The sequence below is a fragment of the Haemorhous mexicanus genome, chromosome 23, assembly GCF_027477595.1.
Source record: "Haemorhous mexicanus isolate bHaeMex1 chromosome 23, bHaeMex1.pri, whole genome shotgun sequence".
Classification (NCBI taxonomy): Eukaryota; Metazoa; Chordata; class Aves; order Passeriformes; family Fringillidae; genus Haemorhous; species Haemorhous mexicanus.
The window spans coordinates 3,528,087-3,545,761 of NC_082363.1; the positions used below are offsets into that span (position 1 = coordinate 3,528,087).

At 39.4% G+C, this 17,675-nt stretch overlaps 1 protein-coding gene across 5 annotated transcripts in view; it reads left to right on the plus strand.

Moving 5' to 3' along the window:
- The window catches only part of VPS13D (vacuolar protein sorting 13 homolog D), a 104,818-nt gene that overhangs the window by 55,264 nt on the left and 31,879 nt on the right, over positions 1 to 17,675 (plus strand). For all 5 annotated transcript variants that reach the window (XM_059866837.1, XM_059866841.1, XM_059866838.1 and 2 more), the window contains 11 exons: positions 284 to 392; positions 1,011 to 1,171; positions 1,546 to 1,654; positions 2,422 to 2,601; positions 2,866 to 2,982; positions 3,314 to 3,463; positions 3,614 to 3,763; positions 4,583 to 4,679; positions 6,262 to 6,410; positions 8,894 to 9,028; positions 9,369 to 9,536. In XM_059866837.1, coding sequence (XP_059722820.1) covers positions 284 to 392; positions 1,011 to 1,171; positions 1,546 to 1,654; positions 2,422 to 2,601; positions 2,866 to 2,982; positions 3,314 to 3,463; positions 3,614 to 3,763; positions 4,583 to 4,679; positions 6,262 to 6,410; positions 8,894 to 9,028; positions 9,369 to 9,536 — 1,525 coding nt within the window. The remainder of the gene's footprint in view (positions 1 to 283; positions 393 to 1,010; positions 1,172 to 1,545; positions 1,655 to 2,421; positions 2,602 to 2,865; positions 2,983 to 3,313; positions 3,464 to 3,613; positions 3,764 to 4,582; positions 4,680 to 6,261; positions 6,411 to 8,893; positions 9,029 to 9,368; positions 9,537 to 17,675) is intronic.

The following is a 17,675-nucleotide window of genomic DNA, read 5'->3' on the forward strand; positions in this document are numbered from 1 at the left end:
GATACAGGTCTTTGTTACTTTCCTCAAAATGAGGTAGGAAGGTGTCTTTTAATTCATCTGTTTTGCCTGTGAAGTTCCTAGTTCCAGTGAGAAATCAAAGCCCCTTTTAAGAATGTACTCAAGGTAATTCCTAACAAGAGGGGAAAAGCCCCCAATATTAATGTTAGTCTGATGGGCTGTATTGGAAGTGTAAACTTCCAGTTGAATTTTGATGCAGATCTAATTTGTGCTACAGAAGAAGCTGCTGCTATGAACAAACATGGTGCTGTTTTCTTGCTCCCAGGCTACAGGAGCCAAGTGTAAGACCAGTTACTTCAAATAAGGATGCTGCAAATGCAGAGCTTGTCCTTGATGTTTCTCCAAAGACTCAACGAGTTTTGCTGAAAAAGAAGGTACCAGGACATATTTGACTTTTTTTTTAATAATACTGTTGCTATGTGCTGAAGTAAAATCAAATGCTGAGAGTAGGACAACATTAAAAAAAATAATTCTAACTTTTAAAGGGTAGAGAGAGAGTCCACACTGATAGGTTATTTTGAATTGTGGTGGTGCTTCTGTATAAGACTTTTATTAGGGGTAAAGGTGACAGAAAAGGGAACTGGATAAAGTGGCAAGGAAGGTTGTAAATGCCTCCTAGACAACAGAATATGGTAGTTGTGTGTTGGATAGTCTCATGAAGTTACAAGGTAGGACATGCTTCCTTTTCAGGAGCATTTTAAGCCAAGTCATCTATTTCGGGAGCTCTCAAGAAGTAGAAACTGTGTTTAAATATTGCTGATATTAACAAACAGCTTTTAAATGCAGCTCTTCATCTAGCTGCTGTGTATTCACTGAATATCAGACTTCAATCAGAAGCCTTTATCCAAACTAGTTCCTAATTCTAATTCAGGGCTCTGAAGTTAAATATATACAAGTCATTCTGGAAATTATAAATCAAAACTTCTGATAGCAAAACAGAACAAAAATATTTGCTCTGTACAATATTTAAATGTTGAATTTTTGTGTAACAGGAGCCAGGAAAGCGATCCCAGCTCTGGAGGATGACAGACTCAGGAATGCTTTGCCATGAAGGTTCTTCAGTTCCTCATAACCCCCACAAACCTTCCCCTCGCTCTGAGGACTCCAGTATGATTTTGGATATTGCAGGCCTAGCAGCTGTCACAAATAACAGGTATTGAATACAGTTCATGCATTGAAATACATGCATTGAATACAGTTCCTCAGGAAACTGATGGGGGCTTCTAACAATGTCTTTGAAAACATGCTTTATCTGATATTCTCTCAATATGGAAAGACATTCTTCTGAAGGAATATGAAAGAGCTGGATTTTGTCTGGTTTTATTAGAAAATTTCATGATGACCTGTGTGACTTGGAAGTACTTGTAAAAGCGTGGCTGATGCCTTTTCAGCAGGTAACTCTTGACAGAGCACTTCAGAAGAGAGATTAGGAAAATGAACTGGGGCAAAATAAATGTTCAGCATTAACACAAGTGCAGAGTAAAAGTTCTGAGGAGCATCCTCTGAGCACTGAGGCTTCCCCTGCAGGTACGAGCCCCTGATGCTGAGACGGCCGGATCGGCGGCGCAGCACCACCCAGACCTGGAGCTTTCAGGATGGGAAGCTGACCTGTGGCATCCATGGGCTCGTTGTCCAAGTCAGTACTGATCCTGTGTCAAACCTGGTTTGTTTGTTGCTGATGTAGATGACAGAGTCATTTGGGCTTAGTATTGAAGTGAACTAAAAGCTTTGAGACAAGTTTAGAATACAGAGCGAAGCAAACTTGTGCAAGCACTTTATGTTTTAAGTTTATATTTGAATGTTCTTATTAATTTCAAATCATTAAAGATCTTGCACCACTAATTAGAAATTAGAAAGGTATTTTGGTTAGTACCATGATATTTCATTGATCATTTTACTGCAGTGGAGTAAGTTACTACCTGAAGCAGCCAAAAAAGCTCTGTGTTGCTGTCTTCAGACAGCAAGAAGTAAGGATTGACTCAGTGAGGATTTACATGCTCATGTACAGGTCCAGAGTTCATCTTCTAAAAAGCTTCCTATCATTTTGGAAGATTTTTTAGGAAGAACTTTCCAATGTCCCTTGATTGGGTGATAGCTTCAGTTTTAAATGTGCACTGGGAATACTTTATTTCCACTTAATTATCTACTACCCACCTAATTATCAATTACTTAATTATTGATCTTGGCTGCTCCTTTTATCTGCCAATTAATTAAACATGAGTTAGTAGAAACTTCAGTAATATCAAGCAAAATGCTGCTGGACTGCTCTTCTTTTAGTTCTGAAGAATAAGGAGAGGAAAGTAAAATACCCTTTTAAATTAATAAATGTAAATCATTATCTGAAGTGATTACCTGTCGCTTAATTACTTAATTTTCTTTCCTTACTTTTTTTTCTTTCTCCAGGCAAAGGGAGGAATACAGGGTCTTCATGATGGAGCTGAAGTTGTTTTAGGTCCTGATAACTCACTTGAACTTTTAGGGCCAGTTCCACCTGAACAGCAGTTCACCAACCAAAAGATGAGGCCTGGCTCAGGAGTACTGGCTGTGAGAGTCATCCCAGATGGGCCAACTAGAGTTCTGCAGGTGACAGGCCTTCATTAACTAGAATCTAGTTACAGTCTTTGCTTATGCTGGAAATACTCCTTTTCTGTATGACATCTTTAAATCCTTATGAAAAGCTGCCTTTATAATGACATGAAGGGGATGGGAATATCATAAATGAGAAGTAGTTAGTACAAAAGTGTCCTTGTCCTTAATTTTTTAAAAAGATAATTTGCTAAGGTAGGGCAATGTAGCTGTTATTTATATATATGAAAGGGGTCATTGTAGTAATTTATTTGTTTTCAGATAACTGATTGTAACCAGCGCAGGAGCGATCGTTCATTCAGTGAAGGAGAACAACTGCCAGTTTCAGAACCAGATCTGCGCAAGTTCAAAAATCCAGATACAGAGCAGGAATTAGAAGTAAGATATAACAGCTAGTACTTGGCTTTTTTATTTTAATTTTCCTTTCTAGATTTCAGAGGGGGATGATGGTCAGTAACCTCTCCTAATGATGACCTCCTGTTATGAGCTTTAGATTTTCCTGCCACAGCTTCTCGTTATTGGGTTAACATGTCTTAACCTTCTTGAGTCTAAGACTAATTGTTAAAGAGCTGCTAATTGTTAAAGAGCTCCAGGATCATCTGGAGATGATCCTAAAAAAATGATTTCTTTGCAGAAATGTGCATTTGATATCACAGGTTTTTTCAGTGCTGGTTTGTTAATGGTGGGGTTTTTCCCCTTCTTTTCTCAGGTGCTTGTCAAACTGGAAGGTGGAATAGGATTGTCTTTGGTCAACAAAGTCCCTGAAGAGCTTGTGTTTGCAAGCCTCACCAACATTAATGTCCACTACACTCAGCTCTCAACTGGTCAGGTGCTAGAGCTCAGTGTGCAAGATATACAGGTATTTGCCATTTTGAAATAAATTCATTTATTCATGGGTCTTGAGGTTTTTTGAGTCATAATAGGTTTGAAAAATGTTTAGAGCAATGACTGAGATTTTCATTCCTTAATATCACTGGAGTTTCAATGCCATTTTCTGTCCATTGTGTAGGTGGATAACCAACTTCTTGGCACTACACAGCCTTTTATGCTCTTTCTGACACCCAGGAGGATTGAGAATGGGCCCCTGGACCCTGCTCCTGCTGTGCAAGTCAATGCCATGAAATTTCCCAGTAAAAATGCCCTGACTGATATATACAAGGTAAACCACAATGTTTTGTTTGTGTAACATAGGTATTACTTTGCTTAAATGACCTTTCCTCTTAATTTTTACTTGTAATCTGAATTCAGTGGTTTGTGAAGTATACTTTGTTGAATCAATTCTGAAGCCTAAAGGACACAGTGTGCACCTTCTCATGTTCACAGTGTTTAAAGCTATAGTACAGTGATGAACAGGGTAGTAATTATGTTTAAAAATGTGAGAAATCAGTCCAGACCCCTGTCTGTCCATGTCTGTGACCTTACTTTTCAAGGCAGTTATTCTCTCCTGAGAACTGTAGCACAGTGAACCAGAATATCTATGGTTTGCTCTTCAGGAGATGAATACAAGGTTGTAAATTCTCTGTGATAAGCTGTTATCTTGCTTCATAAACCTGGTTCTGTGCACTGCAGTCATTTGGGACAGCTGGTTGTAGATTTATCCACCAGCTGTGGATAAATGTACTGTGATGGCAAAACTGAGTTGGTTGTCAAGACTTATTTTCTCACTTGGAATCTTCACACATGTATTTTGACTCTGTTCTGAAAAGCAGCTGATTTCAGTGTTGGAAATGCAGCTGAGATTTTGAAGTGTTAGGATTAGGTAATTAAGCACAAGGCCTTCCAGAAAATTGAAATAATCATGACTAGTTGTAGATAACTTGAAGTGAAGAAAGCTACCAAAGACATTTTGAAGGTGGGAGTCTTGCTACAAATCCATGAAAGTGAAAATATTCCGTTGAAATAGAGTCCTTTTTAATAGCTTACATGGCTTATATGTCTGGTGTTAATGCTGTAAACTGAGACTTGTTTATCTCTGTAGCATCTGATGATCACTGCCCGAAAGTTCACAGTTCAAATTGAGGAGAAACTTCTTCTGAAGCTGTTGAGTTTCTTTGGCTACGGCCAGTCGGAATCAGGTGTGGTATCAAATTGCACAGCCCAGTTTTACCATGTACACAAGTATTCTGATCTTTGTGTATCAAGGAAGTAGAAAACACCAGCACACTCTTGGCTGTGTGGAACCTCCCTCTCTTGAAGAGAGCTGGAAATGCCTCAGTGGCCCCTGGAAGCCCTTGGTGTTGTGCCTGTGGCAGAGCTCAGGTGATGGCCCAAGTACAGCCTGTCTCTGGAGTTCAGTATTCATTTTCAGTTCCTGTATCTGGATTCATCTGAACTGGGATAAAAGAAATTGTGTTATTAATTTAGCAAGCCACTTTGTTTAGTGACTTGTTTAGTTTGTTTATTTAACCCAGGGCTAGAAGTGGGATCTGTGTTAATTTGTTCCTTGGGAAGTTCCTCTTGCTTCACTGCAAGAAAATTTTGTCTGACCTTTGTTGTGGCATCCATACCCCTGGTTTTAATTGTAATGTAAGTTTTCTTTCATTCACTGAGGCAAGACAGACCTTTTCAATCTTCTGATCTCATAGGTGCTACTCTAATCCTCCTATTTTAGTGTTTATCTGTGCTTTGGAAACTTTCTGAAATGTTTGTTTTGGAGTGGCAATTGAAAAAGTCACTTCTATTCTGCAGTAGCCTGTGTACTGTTACATAACAACTGTCACAGGAAAAGAACTATTTTTGGCGTTGTTCCAGATGGGGCCAGGCCTACAAATGATGCTCCAGAGTTCTGTCTTGCTAATCCACAGGATCCTCTGAATTGTCTCTGGAAAAATAACAGTGTTGCATTTCACAGAGGACTTTAAAATTTAAATCTCTGGTGATGAGGAAGAAGTACAAATTTTGAGTTTTGCTCTTAGCCTTTTAACTAATCTCCCCTTTGTTCTGGTTTGCCCTGTTCCTTTTGCTCTTTTTTTTTCCTTACTTACTGTACATTATTTGTAGTTTATCTGCTGATGTTATCCTAGATTCAGACAAAAATAATTTTCTTATTTGTAATTAGCGTGTTTTATTGTTCATAAGTCAGAGTTCATAAGCCTTGGTCATCTTTCATCTTTGCCCTGCTTCCTCACACCACCCAGGTGCTCTTACAAATAACATGAGCCTATTAATGTCAACCAAATTTGAGTCACTTTCCATGTAAATTGATTTATTGGATGTCTTCCATGTAGGCATGTTGGCCACTGGGTAGTGAATATTTGAAAGCTTGCTTTGTGCATTATATTCCTGGTTAAGTGTGTAAGGAATTCCAGAGAGGGTAGAGAGAGGAAAACTGTAAGAGCATGACTGCACAGTAAGAACATTGCATAATCATTTGTTATCTCCTTGTTTCTCCTTGTGTGCTGATAAAGAGAAATTAGAAGTGAGATTAAAAGCTCAAATAACAGGTTTTAGAGATGCAGAGAGATCTGACAAAAATTCTTGAGCCTCAGAGGTCAACTTCGTGTCACAAGGCATGAGTAATTTTGCTGGCTCCACCAGCAGTCACACATACTTTTTACTTGTGCAGAGGATTGTTAACTCTTAACAGAATGTGCATTCCTAACCCCTTATTTATTTATCTTTAATTGGTTCTGATTCCTGTGTTTTGTCTGGATGCAGAGGTTGAAAATTACGATGAAAACCTCCATGAGAAGGTTGTTGAACAAGGCGGAGCACAAAAGCGATACTACTTTGAAAATCTGAAAATCAGCGTGCCTCAAATCAAGCTGAGTGTCTTCACTTCCAACAAGCTCCCTTTGGATCTCAAGGTACACCACTGCATTCCCAGAGTGGGCTTCCAGTAAAGAGGAGGAAAAGGGAACAGATGCTTTAACTTAACAATCTCAGTTTCCATTTACTCTTGCATTATCCAAGTTAAAAATAATAGAAGTTCCAGCAACTTCTGACATTTAATTTGCATAATTTCCAGTCTCTTCTGTAATAGTCCTTCATTTTTGTAATTGAAACACAGCCAGCTGGACCTAATGACTCACTGCTTTACAAAGGACCTTAGTTACAACAATGGAAGTGTAAAGAGCTTAAAGGGAATTACTGTCTTAAAATAAGTTATTCAACTCTTATACAAGTACAGGACAAATACAGGACAACTCTGAGTGTTTTCCTGCAAAAAATGTTGTTTCATTGGAATTGAAGAATTTGCATGAGGACTGTGCAATACAGTTGAAAATTAAAGTGAACTGAGATTGAGTATGAATTTAAAATGAGTGGGAAGTCTGGTCTTTTTCATATGGTCAGAAATCTGGCACAGCTGGGAAGTGAACCTGGGATTCCAGGTTATGGCCAGGACATAATCCCATCCAGTGTTCCCAAATCATGTGTTAGGACCTTCCTGGACACAGTCAAGTGGCAGCAGTCAGTTGCCACTTCAAAAATGATTAATTTAACATTTCAGTCAGAAATACTTCAGTTCTCTCTGAGCTAATACAACTACTTCCCTCCAAGGTTGGAGAGTTGAAACAAAACCAACCAACCAAGCCATAAAAAACCCTCCCCATTGTGGAGGAACTGAGCTGCTGCTTTTTCAAAAAACCAAAACTGAGACACCAACTGGGCTTTTTTGTCCTTGATATTAAGGACATCATAATGAGTAAGCTTCTAAAGAAGTTTAGTGTTGTGTAATGAGTGTCTGTCATGGAGTCTTACCAAGATGATCCAGAAAATCACCAGAGCTGTGTATTGTATTCTTTTTACTGAATCCTTGTGCCAAGGACAGTTCAACAGCTAGCTGGGGTATTCCTTGGCTGTGATATTCCTAGCTAGAACATTGCTTAGCTGTGATATTCCTTACTGCTAAATAATAGCAGCCCTGTCCTGAGTATGCAGTTGCACTTCAGCTTCAACATGAATACCCTTGTAATTGCATTAGTTGAAATGCAGGCTGAGGAAGCAGAACTAGTGGTGAGTGCCTTTAAGAAGCCAGCACTGTGCACTGTTCTGTTTGGATTTCCTACCACTCTTGGTATAGGATTGCATATGGATCCATCTTGGCAGCATTCCCAAGAGAAAACTTGTCATGTACATTTTTCTCCATAATGCTAACAGCCCCTGCATATTCTGTATATTGACTTTCACAGAAAGAGTTCAGTTCAGTTCTGTAGCCCAGGAGAGTTCAGGCTAGGAGGGAGAGAATAATCACAGTAGAGCCTTTGTGGAAGTTTTTCTAACTACCTCTAATGTTTCTGGCTTGGACATGGCTGTCTGGTAATTTGGTGTAGACAGATTATTTTTATTAGGTACCAGTATTAACAAAGTTGTCTTATATAATATCTGATAGTTAAACAGGAAATTACTTCCTACCCAAGTGAATAATGAGGACTACTCTGGTTGGTCATCCATTTACTGAAAAAATAAATAGCTCTTTTCTTACACACAAACTTCACTCAGACCTGTAACTTGCCTTAATTGCCTGCAGATGGCACAAAAACTCGTGTTCCTTATAGCAGGCAGCTTTGGTGATTAATGAGTAAAGATAAAACATCAGCCTGAAGCTTCTTGCCTTCTTCAGTGTCTGATGTTGGTGAGTGTGCAGATGCCATTATCAAGACCTGAAGAAGAAGGGTCCTCTTTCAGTCCTGAAAAATTAGTTTTCTTATACTTTTTTCCCAAATTGTTTTATTTACATGTGTCTCTATTTGGATGTATAGCTTGTCCACCTTAACTCTGTTTTTTTATGTATAGATTGTACAAAGTACAGATGGCCTATGAACTAATTACAATCTTAGTTTTCTTCCTTGCAAAATAATGGGAAATGCTAGTTTAAAGAATTTCTGTAGACCACATAATGAGCCTCAGGCTTACAGGAAATTATGTATGTCATTCCAGCTCATCCTGACACTTAATCCCTTCACAGAAGTTCAGCAGGGTGGAAAATAGCCAGTTTTGTCAAGAAAATTCATTTAGGGCTGGAGTTTAATTGAACATTAAAGCAGCAAAGTTGTATATAGAATCTTAGACACACTTTGCTTTGAAATATTCCTATCAAGTGTGGGAAGCAGATTGCATTGGGAACTTAGTGACTCTTGAGTTACTGAAGAAATGCAGTGCTCAGAAGGTATCAATGCTTAGAACTGAAAGGTTTGTGGGTGACTGCTCTCTATGTCAAAGTGTCCACACTGCAGTGGTAGAGAACTCCAGCAGCTTCAGAGAGTTTTGGTTTGTTACCCATTTAAAGGATGCTGTGAATGAGAAGCAGAGAGAAGGATTACAATGGCAATCTCTTTTATTTACTCAGGCATTGAAAAGCACTCTGGGGTTCCCTCTGATCCGATTTGAAGATGCTGTGATTAATCTGGATCCTTTCACTCGGGTCCATCCTTATGAAACTCAGGAGTTCATCATTAATGACATTCTGAAACACTTCCAGGAGGTCAGTGTGATTGACATTATGTTGTGGCAAAGGTTGAACTTCTCTTGGTTGAGGAGTTCTCCACTGAGGATGTGGGAACTCTTTCCTATCAAGTGTTAGTGCTGTGTGCTTCTTTGGTCTATGGAGAAGTAGTATCCCAGAAGAAATCTAAGAATACACTGCATTTTCAAATGAAACTGTTGTTAATTTTACTGGTATTTGTGTGTTGATTTCTCTCATAAACCTACCTAGGTTGGCATAAACTTCTCTTGTGGGTGGGATGGTTTTTTTTTCCCCCTCAATCTTGCTGGTGTAAATGTGATCCATAAGAAATACTCCATTCTTCCTCTTGATTTTACAGGAGCTGCTGAGTCAGGCAGCAAGCATTCTAGGGTCTGTGGATTTCCTTGGCAACCCTATGGGTCTACTGAATGATGTTTCAGAAGGTGTTACTGGACTTATAAAGTATGGCAATGTGGGTGGTCTCATCAGAAATGTCACTCATGGAGTATCAAACTCTGCTGCAAAGGTAAAAATTGTGGTATTAAAGTTTGCTAAAACAGTAAGCAAAAAATAGGCAAAAAGTCAAATAGAACTATTGACCATGCTTAAATTGCTTGATCTTTGTTTTGTAAAAATGACATTTGAAGTGTAGGTTTTGTTTTTCTTAAATGCTTTCTGTACATCCCAGGGATGCCAGAAACAGGAGTCAGTGAACCACTCAAAGCCCTGTTATTGCTGTACAGATACTTGCAAGTTACATCAACAGCTAACCAAAGTGAGAAATAATTGCTCCTGCATGCAAATGAACAAACTGTGTTAAATTATGTATATAATCTACACAGAGAGAGAGCACTAGAGAAAGCTGGAATATTTACGGAGTTATTTAGTATAACAGGAGTTGTTAGCTGTTATTTTTTAGAAGTGATTAAGCTGATGTGAATAGCAATTATTATGCTGACACTTGAGGTTTGGGGGGTTTTGTGCCACACAGCAACAAACTAAAGAATTTCCAGATTGTTTTGTATTTATCTGTAGTTTATTTCCAAAGTCTCTGCATGGTGAACATTCTTTTGTCCTTCCTGATAACAGCTGAAAGAATTCAGTTATATCAGTGAAAATAACTGTATTTAGTGCCCAAGAGAGGGGTGGTCTGAGGCAGGAGTCAGAAACAAGAAGTAGTTTGGATCATGGTTGATGCTGTACTTGGTAGTTAGCAAACATGTTCTTGAAATGTTTTGTTATGTACATGGTGTGTCAGCATGAGTCCCTTCATGGGTACAACTGCAGTAATTTTTGACACGAGGACATGTTGGTAAGTTTGGTTTTGTAAAAATTCTTTACTTTCTATTTTTATCATTTTCCTAACAGGTAACTTTGTGTGTATTGTCATGCTTCATCTTTTAATAACCTTTCCCACTTGTTTGTATACAAAGAAATCTGCTTTTTCCCTTCCTTAGTGAAAAAAAGGTAATTCAGAAGATGTGAAATGCAGAGTCTATAATTACAGAGAGGTCAAGACTAGCACTGTCAAACCTAGTCCATCACCAAGTGCACAGCTGGATCTGACCCAGAGAGCTGAGCCATGAGGAAAGATGACATGCACATTCTCTGTCATAATTGTCTTGTTTGCAGCTTTAGCCTATTTGGCACAATTTCAAGAAACTCAAACAAAATTACAAAATTCTATGTTGATATTCCTGCTTTAATCTCCTAGTAGGTGCTGCTGTAATTCTCAGCATTGCAAATCCAAGCAGTCTGGTAAAAGACTTGCTGAGCTTCTGGAAGGCAGCTGGATGTGTCTGCAAAGGAGTCCTTCTGTCCGTGCTTTGTCCTCATGGCTGTAGTCTCTGGTGACCCATCCACTCCACCCAATCGAGTATGTTTCTTTAGAGTTTCCTTTCTATAAAGTGCTGTTTCCTCATTGCAGTCACATCTGCAGCAACAGTCTCATAAATCTTCCTTTAAAAGGCACGAGCCTTCCTCTGTTTCCCACAAGGGCAAGGTCATTCTTTGAACTTTGGAGTCATTTGTAACCAAGGGGTTTGTGAAGGAAGATTTTCAAAGGCAGAAGGGCACTTGGATGCTGAACTCCTTTCAAAATTCAACAGGAGCTGAGTGCCTGCTTCCCATTTATACCTTTGAAAATCACCCCATGTACTATTTATTTGTCTTCCCAGGTATTTTTTTCTTTCTCCTTGATAATATCAGAAATGTCTCTGTGATGCAAGTCTCACACAGTTCCCTTTTCAAAGCTTTCTATATATGGTTTATGTCTTTGTCCTTTTGGAACAAGGAGAGAAATCCATAATTTAAGAAGGCTTAGTAGTACATTGTGGAGCTCCTTGATTAATCCTCTTTCCAAAGGTTGAAACTTAATTCTGCTGCATAGAAGACAATGGTAAAAAAGGCTCAAATAGTCAGGTTGAATTCTTCCTTATGTGTTGCACTGCTTTCAGGCACTTAAATCTGCTCAAAAACTAAGCCAGGAATGTCCACAGGATAAAAAAACTGGCATTTCAAGTTGAGTTTGGGATATGTTATGTTCGTGGTACAACACAGAAATTTGTCTTTTACTTTCTGTTCTACCTTCTTTGTGCCTTATGAGTGTGTCTAGGATATGTAAAGTATTGGTAAAGAAAATTATGTGGAGAGAAAAAGCAATTTGAGTTAGTCAAGAGAGGCAAAACTGAAACAATAGGTCATTTTCATCTTGCTATTGGTGCTTCAGGAAGGTATTTTTAAGTGTATTTTCACTGCATAAATTTTCACCTGATTCAGCTGTGCCACAGAGAGCTCTTGTCTTTGCAGCTAATTCTGTGGATCTGGTGACTAAAGCAGCCAAAACTCGAGGAGCCTGTGTCCTGCACAGGCACTGAGGGCTGGCAACAATCTCCATTTTGGTTGTTTGACTACCTGACTTATGAAGTGTCTAAAATAAAAGTCTATCCTAGATGTTAAGATGAGTTAGCTATTAAGGTGTGAGTAGATAGATAAACAAAGAGTAATACTATAATCATGGCTTTTAAAATAACACTGCTCAACTGACTCGAGAATTAAGCTATTGGAGTTGTATCTGGTTTTGTCATTTTATTGCTTTTCTATTTTATAGTTGTGCTGATTATCCCTGTAATGGCTTTTCCATGCATTTCAGAGCATGCAGTGGGTAATGCCTTCTTTCAAGTGGAGAGCTGCAGTGTATTTAAATTGGCACAAAACCTTAGGTTAAATAAAGTTCACTACAGACAGTTTTGTAGTTTTTATCCCTTGGAGATTCCAAGTTCTGTATTTTAAAAAGTTCTTTGATCCTAAATATAGACACCAGAGGGAATTACATTCCCCCTGAATGGAGCCTTCTATAGTTGCCATATGCGTAGAAATGTCTCACATTCTTGGCATCCACACTTTTTTTATTTCCCCCGTTAGGCATGATAGAACTAAATCCTAAATTTCCCCTGTTTCAGATGTGTTTCAATTAGAAATGAATATTGAACACTGATTTAGCAGCTGAACAAAACTGTTCTGTAGCTTGTGTTCTGAAATGGAAAATAAGTGTGGTTGTATCTGTTATAGGTGTTATGCTGACATGGTGAAATTCCTGGTGGTGAAGGATTGAAAAGATTGACAACTTGTCAATACTGTATTTAATGTGTCTGATTTCTTTCTACCTATACCACAAATTCTCTTATCTTTTAGGAATTATGAGCAAATAGTAGTGTAGCTGTTATGACTCTGTTAGGTCATAAGATACAGGATGGAAGAAATTGTTCTTTACCTCCCTTCCTCTTGAGAAAAAGAATTTCATGAACTTCATGAAAGAGCCTTATTTTCATACTGAACTTTGACGTTTCCATTTTAATTAGACTTCTTAAGGAAAGGTAAACCATCAGTCAGAGCTGCATTTCCCTGTTAGGTTTTTGGGAAGCAAGCAGGGTTCTGGGAGACAAGCTTCCTTCCAGAAGGAGGCACCTGACATGCCAAAACTTCCCTAGAGCAGAGTTGCAGCAAATTGCATTTGAGTGTCTGTTTTCTTTTATGGCTGATGAACCTTTCTGCCCTGGACTTTCATTCCATCTATTTATTTCAGCTGAGTTCAGACTGATGGCAGAGGTGCTTAGTGCTTAACAGAGACAGGAAGAGAGGTGAGGTGTTAGAACCAGATAAGAAAACTTTAAGACTAGTGAGGATGCTCCAGGTGAGTATTTGGCCTGGAGGCATTTGTAGAACAGGAGCATGAAAGCAGCACAAAGGGAAATGGAAATTTTAACCCTCCTTGTGAGATAAATCAAAGCAGAATCTCAAGTGGTTGGCAGTGACAGGAAGATAAAGATAACTGAATGGAAAATAAAGAGGAAGCAATAAAGGGATTATTTAAAAACAAATCTTGAACAAGTGTTTGACTTGCATGAATGTTAACTTTAACAAAGTTGGCAGTAAATACAATGAGAAATGGCTGTACCAGAGCACAGAAGGAAGGTCCAGTTTGAGCAGGCTCTACCCAAAAACAGAGAGAAAGGTTTCTAAAAAATCAAAGCTGATGATTTCCTTTTGTTTAAAGCTTCTTAGTTCACTTAATCAATCACTCCTGTTTGATACCATTCAGAGGCAAGAACAGCTACCATTCTCCCATCTTGGGACTAACTGCAGTTAAGCTCTAGCAACATCAAAATGCCAAGGAAGTAGCTGAAAATAAAATCATATCTTGGTGTCAGGGAACTTCTAACAGAAGCCTTTGTACATGAAGCCTGAGAGAGAAATACATGGTGGTGTTTTCCTCAGGAGAGTCTTAAACAGAATCATCCAGTGATGCTGTAGAAAGGTCATGGTGGTGTTTGGGTTCTGAGTTTGCTGAGTGTCCTACTGCTCTACATTTTCATGGTGTTTCTTTGATTCCTTGCTCTTTTCCTTAACTCCTGAGAGCAGAATGTGTGTGGCTAGTGTCAGTCTCACTGGATAAAGGTGAGGAAGGCCAGAATACATGCCATCTTCAACCTTACAGATTAGAATTTGTGTTTTCCTTCAGGAAAGCTGGCAGCCATCCCTTACAAAGGGTAGTTGAGGTATTGAAATAGTGGGTTTTACTGTAAGTTATTCTATTCCAGATTTGATTCATACGCTTTGGGTCAAATGTAGCTTTTTTTTTTTTTTCATTTTCTTCTGTGTAATCTTTATCTTTCCCAGTGTAGCATAGAGGCTCCTGCAGCCCGTCCAGGTGGCACTGCAGATCATCTTCAGTTTAACTTGCATTTCATCCACAGACTTGCAGGTTCACACGAGCAGTGAGAATCAGTATCAAAATGTGTAGATTATGAGGTGGAAAGCAATTGAAATTCCCAGGCAGAAATGCTGAGTACATGAGGGATATTACAGATGAGGCCATTTCCCCATTTCCTGCCAGTTTCAAAAGACAGCAAGTTTTATGACCAATTAGTGGCAATCAAAAGCCATGGAAAGTGTCAGTTTTAATGTGCAGAACATCTGGTATCTGTAACTAGTATCTTTGAAAGAGGTTTTGGGATAAAGGATCATCTTTGAGAAGTTTGAAGTATTTCTTCCTGGTTTTCATTTGTACCATGGGATTAAACGTGTGTGGCCAGCATCTAGGTTAAAAGTTTTCTTCTCAATTTACACAGCTTCTTGCACAAAGTGAACACTTTATTCCAGTGTATTTTTATGTGGAGAAATGGGTATAGGTAGATTGAACAGAAATAGTGATATATTCTGTGGGAAGAACTGGTTTCATGTGGACTTAATGTCCTAAATGTGCCCCATTCAAAAGCAAACTACACATTGGTGGCAGCTTCGGATGAGCCTTACCCAGGAGAGATTGCTCAATTGACCATGAGAGTCCTGTAACAATGCAGCAACTGCATACATGGAGATGCACAGCTGGATAGAGGAATGTACAGGTGACCATTGGACAATTGGTAAAAAGAGAGATTAGAGAGCTTTAGGTTTTACATCAGCTCTAGAGCTTCATTTCAGAGGGGTTTACCAGCTGATTTTCCTGTAAAATAAAATGTACTGTTCCTGTTTTGCTGACTCATTGGAGAATTCAGTGAGCAAAGGAGAATTTAAGATGAGGCATGCAAAGAGTTGCCAAGTCATAAACTGTGACATTGGAAATAAGCATTTATCATAGATGAAATGAAATTTAGTTTTAACCTGCAGTTTTTGAGTGGTTACATGTCAGGCAGACAGGCACATCTATCCCATATATCACCATTAGCATCTGAAGGAGAAAAAATGGGGTGTGGGTTTGAAATTCATCGTTTCAGTCTTGATAAATGGCTCAGTGCACCTCCCTACTGTGCATTTAAAGTTGTAGAGTTGAGTAGAATATTAAATAGTACAGACTTAAACTTGAAGCTGCTTAGCTGTGTATCTGTGAGGAGTGAAAATAGTGTTTCTATGTGCAGGGGAGAAGGCCAAGCTGTACCAGGAGATCCAAATACCTCAGAGATGTTCACTATTTACACACACACACACACACACACACACACACACACACACACACACACACAGGATGGCAGGTCCAGTTAATGTGCTTGCATGGGCTTTCTTTGAAAAAACCTGTTAGTTTTTAAACAGGAGGTTTTTTCAGATCCCAAGTGTGGTCACAGGTGGTCATGGCAGAAAAAGAAATTGTCTGGAAAGAGCCTAAGTGCTGCAGTTAGTGCAGATGGAAGTGCTTTTGGAAATCAGAATCAAGAGAGCTGGTCAAGATGATGTTAAAACCAAACCTAATGTGGTTTCTCTTTGTTGTTACCTATTAACTCAAGGTACTGGAGCTCTTGAGGCTTTTTCTCTGATTTTCTGTATATTGAGGCATTTAAGGAAGGGGGGGAAGGAGGGCAAATAATTCCATTCCCAAAAAATAAACAAACTTGAAGACCTTCAGGTTTGGTAAGAGTTAAGGCCGGGGGGAGGGGAATTATCTGTTAAGAGTATTAGTTGTTTAATAAAGCACAGTTGTCCTCCAGATGAACCCGCCAGTGACTCCGCAATTGGGGTCATTCCAAGTTCACGCTGTGGACTTTTGACTGCCTTGTGTGTCTGTGAAAACAGCCGGCGGTTCCTGCAGGGATCACTCATTCAGGCCTGTAACACAAAACTGTTGCCAGCGGGCACCTGCTGGCGCGGCCTCCCGGGAGGGGCCGGGCAGCGCCCCCGCTGCCGGGGCACGGCGGGCCCGGAGCTCCCCCGGGACTCGCGGCTGATCGGGCTCCTCCCGCCGGCCCAGCAGGGCTTCCCGCGGCCGCCAGCAGCCCTTGTCAGCATGCATTAGGAAGCTCAGTTAACGATGGGATGTGAGCTAATTAAAGCTCCTTTACTTTGGGCGTATGACATAAATAGGGGTGGGGAATGCTGCAGGGAATCTCAAGGAACATGTTTGTTCAGTAGGAAAAGCCGGCGGCTCCTCATGGTTGTCAGTAATTTGGAGAGGGTCAAAGTTTATGTTGCTCTGAAAATGAGAAGCTGATTATCGCTTTTTGCTGATTTAGTATTTTCCAAATTAAGAGTGTGTCGGTGCTGTTCAGAGTGCCAGGACTCGTTTCTCTCTGCACAGCTTGGCTGGGTTATAAATGCCTTGGAGGCTCAGCCTGAACTGTCCTTTCTGGTTAGGACTGGATCGAAGAGTTGACTTGGTCTGTCTTGATGTGTAAAGGAAAGTGTAAAAGTCTAGAGCATATAAATATAACTGAATTCACAATCTTCCCTGCTAAAATGCCCCAAGTAATTTTTAAGAGACTGACCAACGAGATGACAGAAGTACTTTGGGGAACAGCTTCATTTGAAACCTGACAAACAAACTCCTGTTATGTTTTCAAATAAAGGCATTTTACTTTTTAGTCCCAGTATAACACACCATTGACCACAGTGATAGGAAGGGAGGAAGCTGTGTTTGTTGTCTGTGCCTACTGGTGGCCAATTTGTAAAACTGAATATATACTGCTTCCACTCTATAACAATGTGTGTGCTGATTAGCCAAGAGGTTGCTCTAAAAGTTATTTTTATGGTAAGTCACAGAAATATATTACATTTCAATCCTGAGACATTGCAGTAAAAGCAGGGAAATTTGGGCTGCAGAATTTACTGGACAACTTTATCTGTCCCGCTGCACCCAGTCCTTGTGTATATCCAAGAATCTGGCAGGGCTTTTTGATTTTTGCACTTTCCAAAGAATAGCAGCAAGATTTGAGGATGACCTTTTTTAACCACAAATCCTAACAGCATATACATATGTCTCCTTAGCCTGGAGCATGTACATTGTGAGGATTTTTTGCCTCCATAGGCAAACGCTTGATCTGTAACTGTTGTAATTTATCAGAAATCAGCATAAAAACAGACATCAGCATAAAAATTGGCCTCCTCTAAAATACCTTCAACAGGTTGTAGAGTTGTAGGAATAGAGGTGATTTTAAATGATGTTGCTACAACACAAGTGACCACAAAGGATTGAACTCCTTTCTAAATGAGTTCTGCAAAGCAAAGATGAGAACCAAATAAACCCTTTGGTTTCTGATTTACACACAGTTCATTGTGAGGTTTGCACAGAATTTGTAAGTGATCTATATTTAATTTCATCACTTTCTCCCTTAACATTCCAGCTTGGAATGTTCTGCTTTGCTCAGTCAATAATATTTGTAGATGTACCATTCTCTAA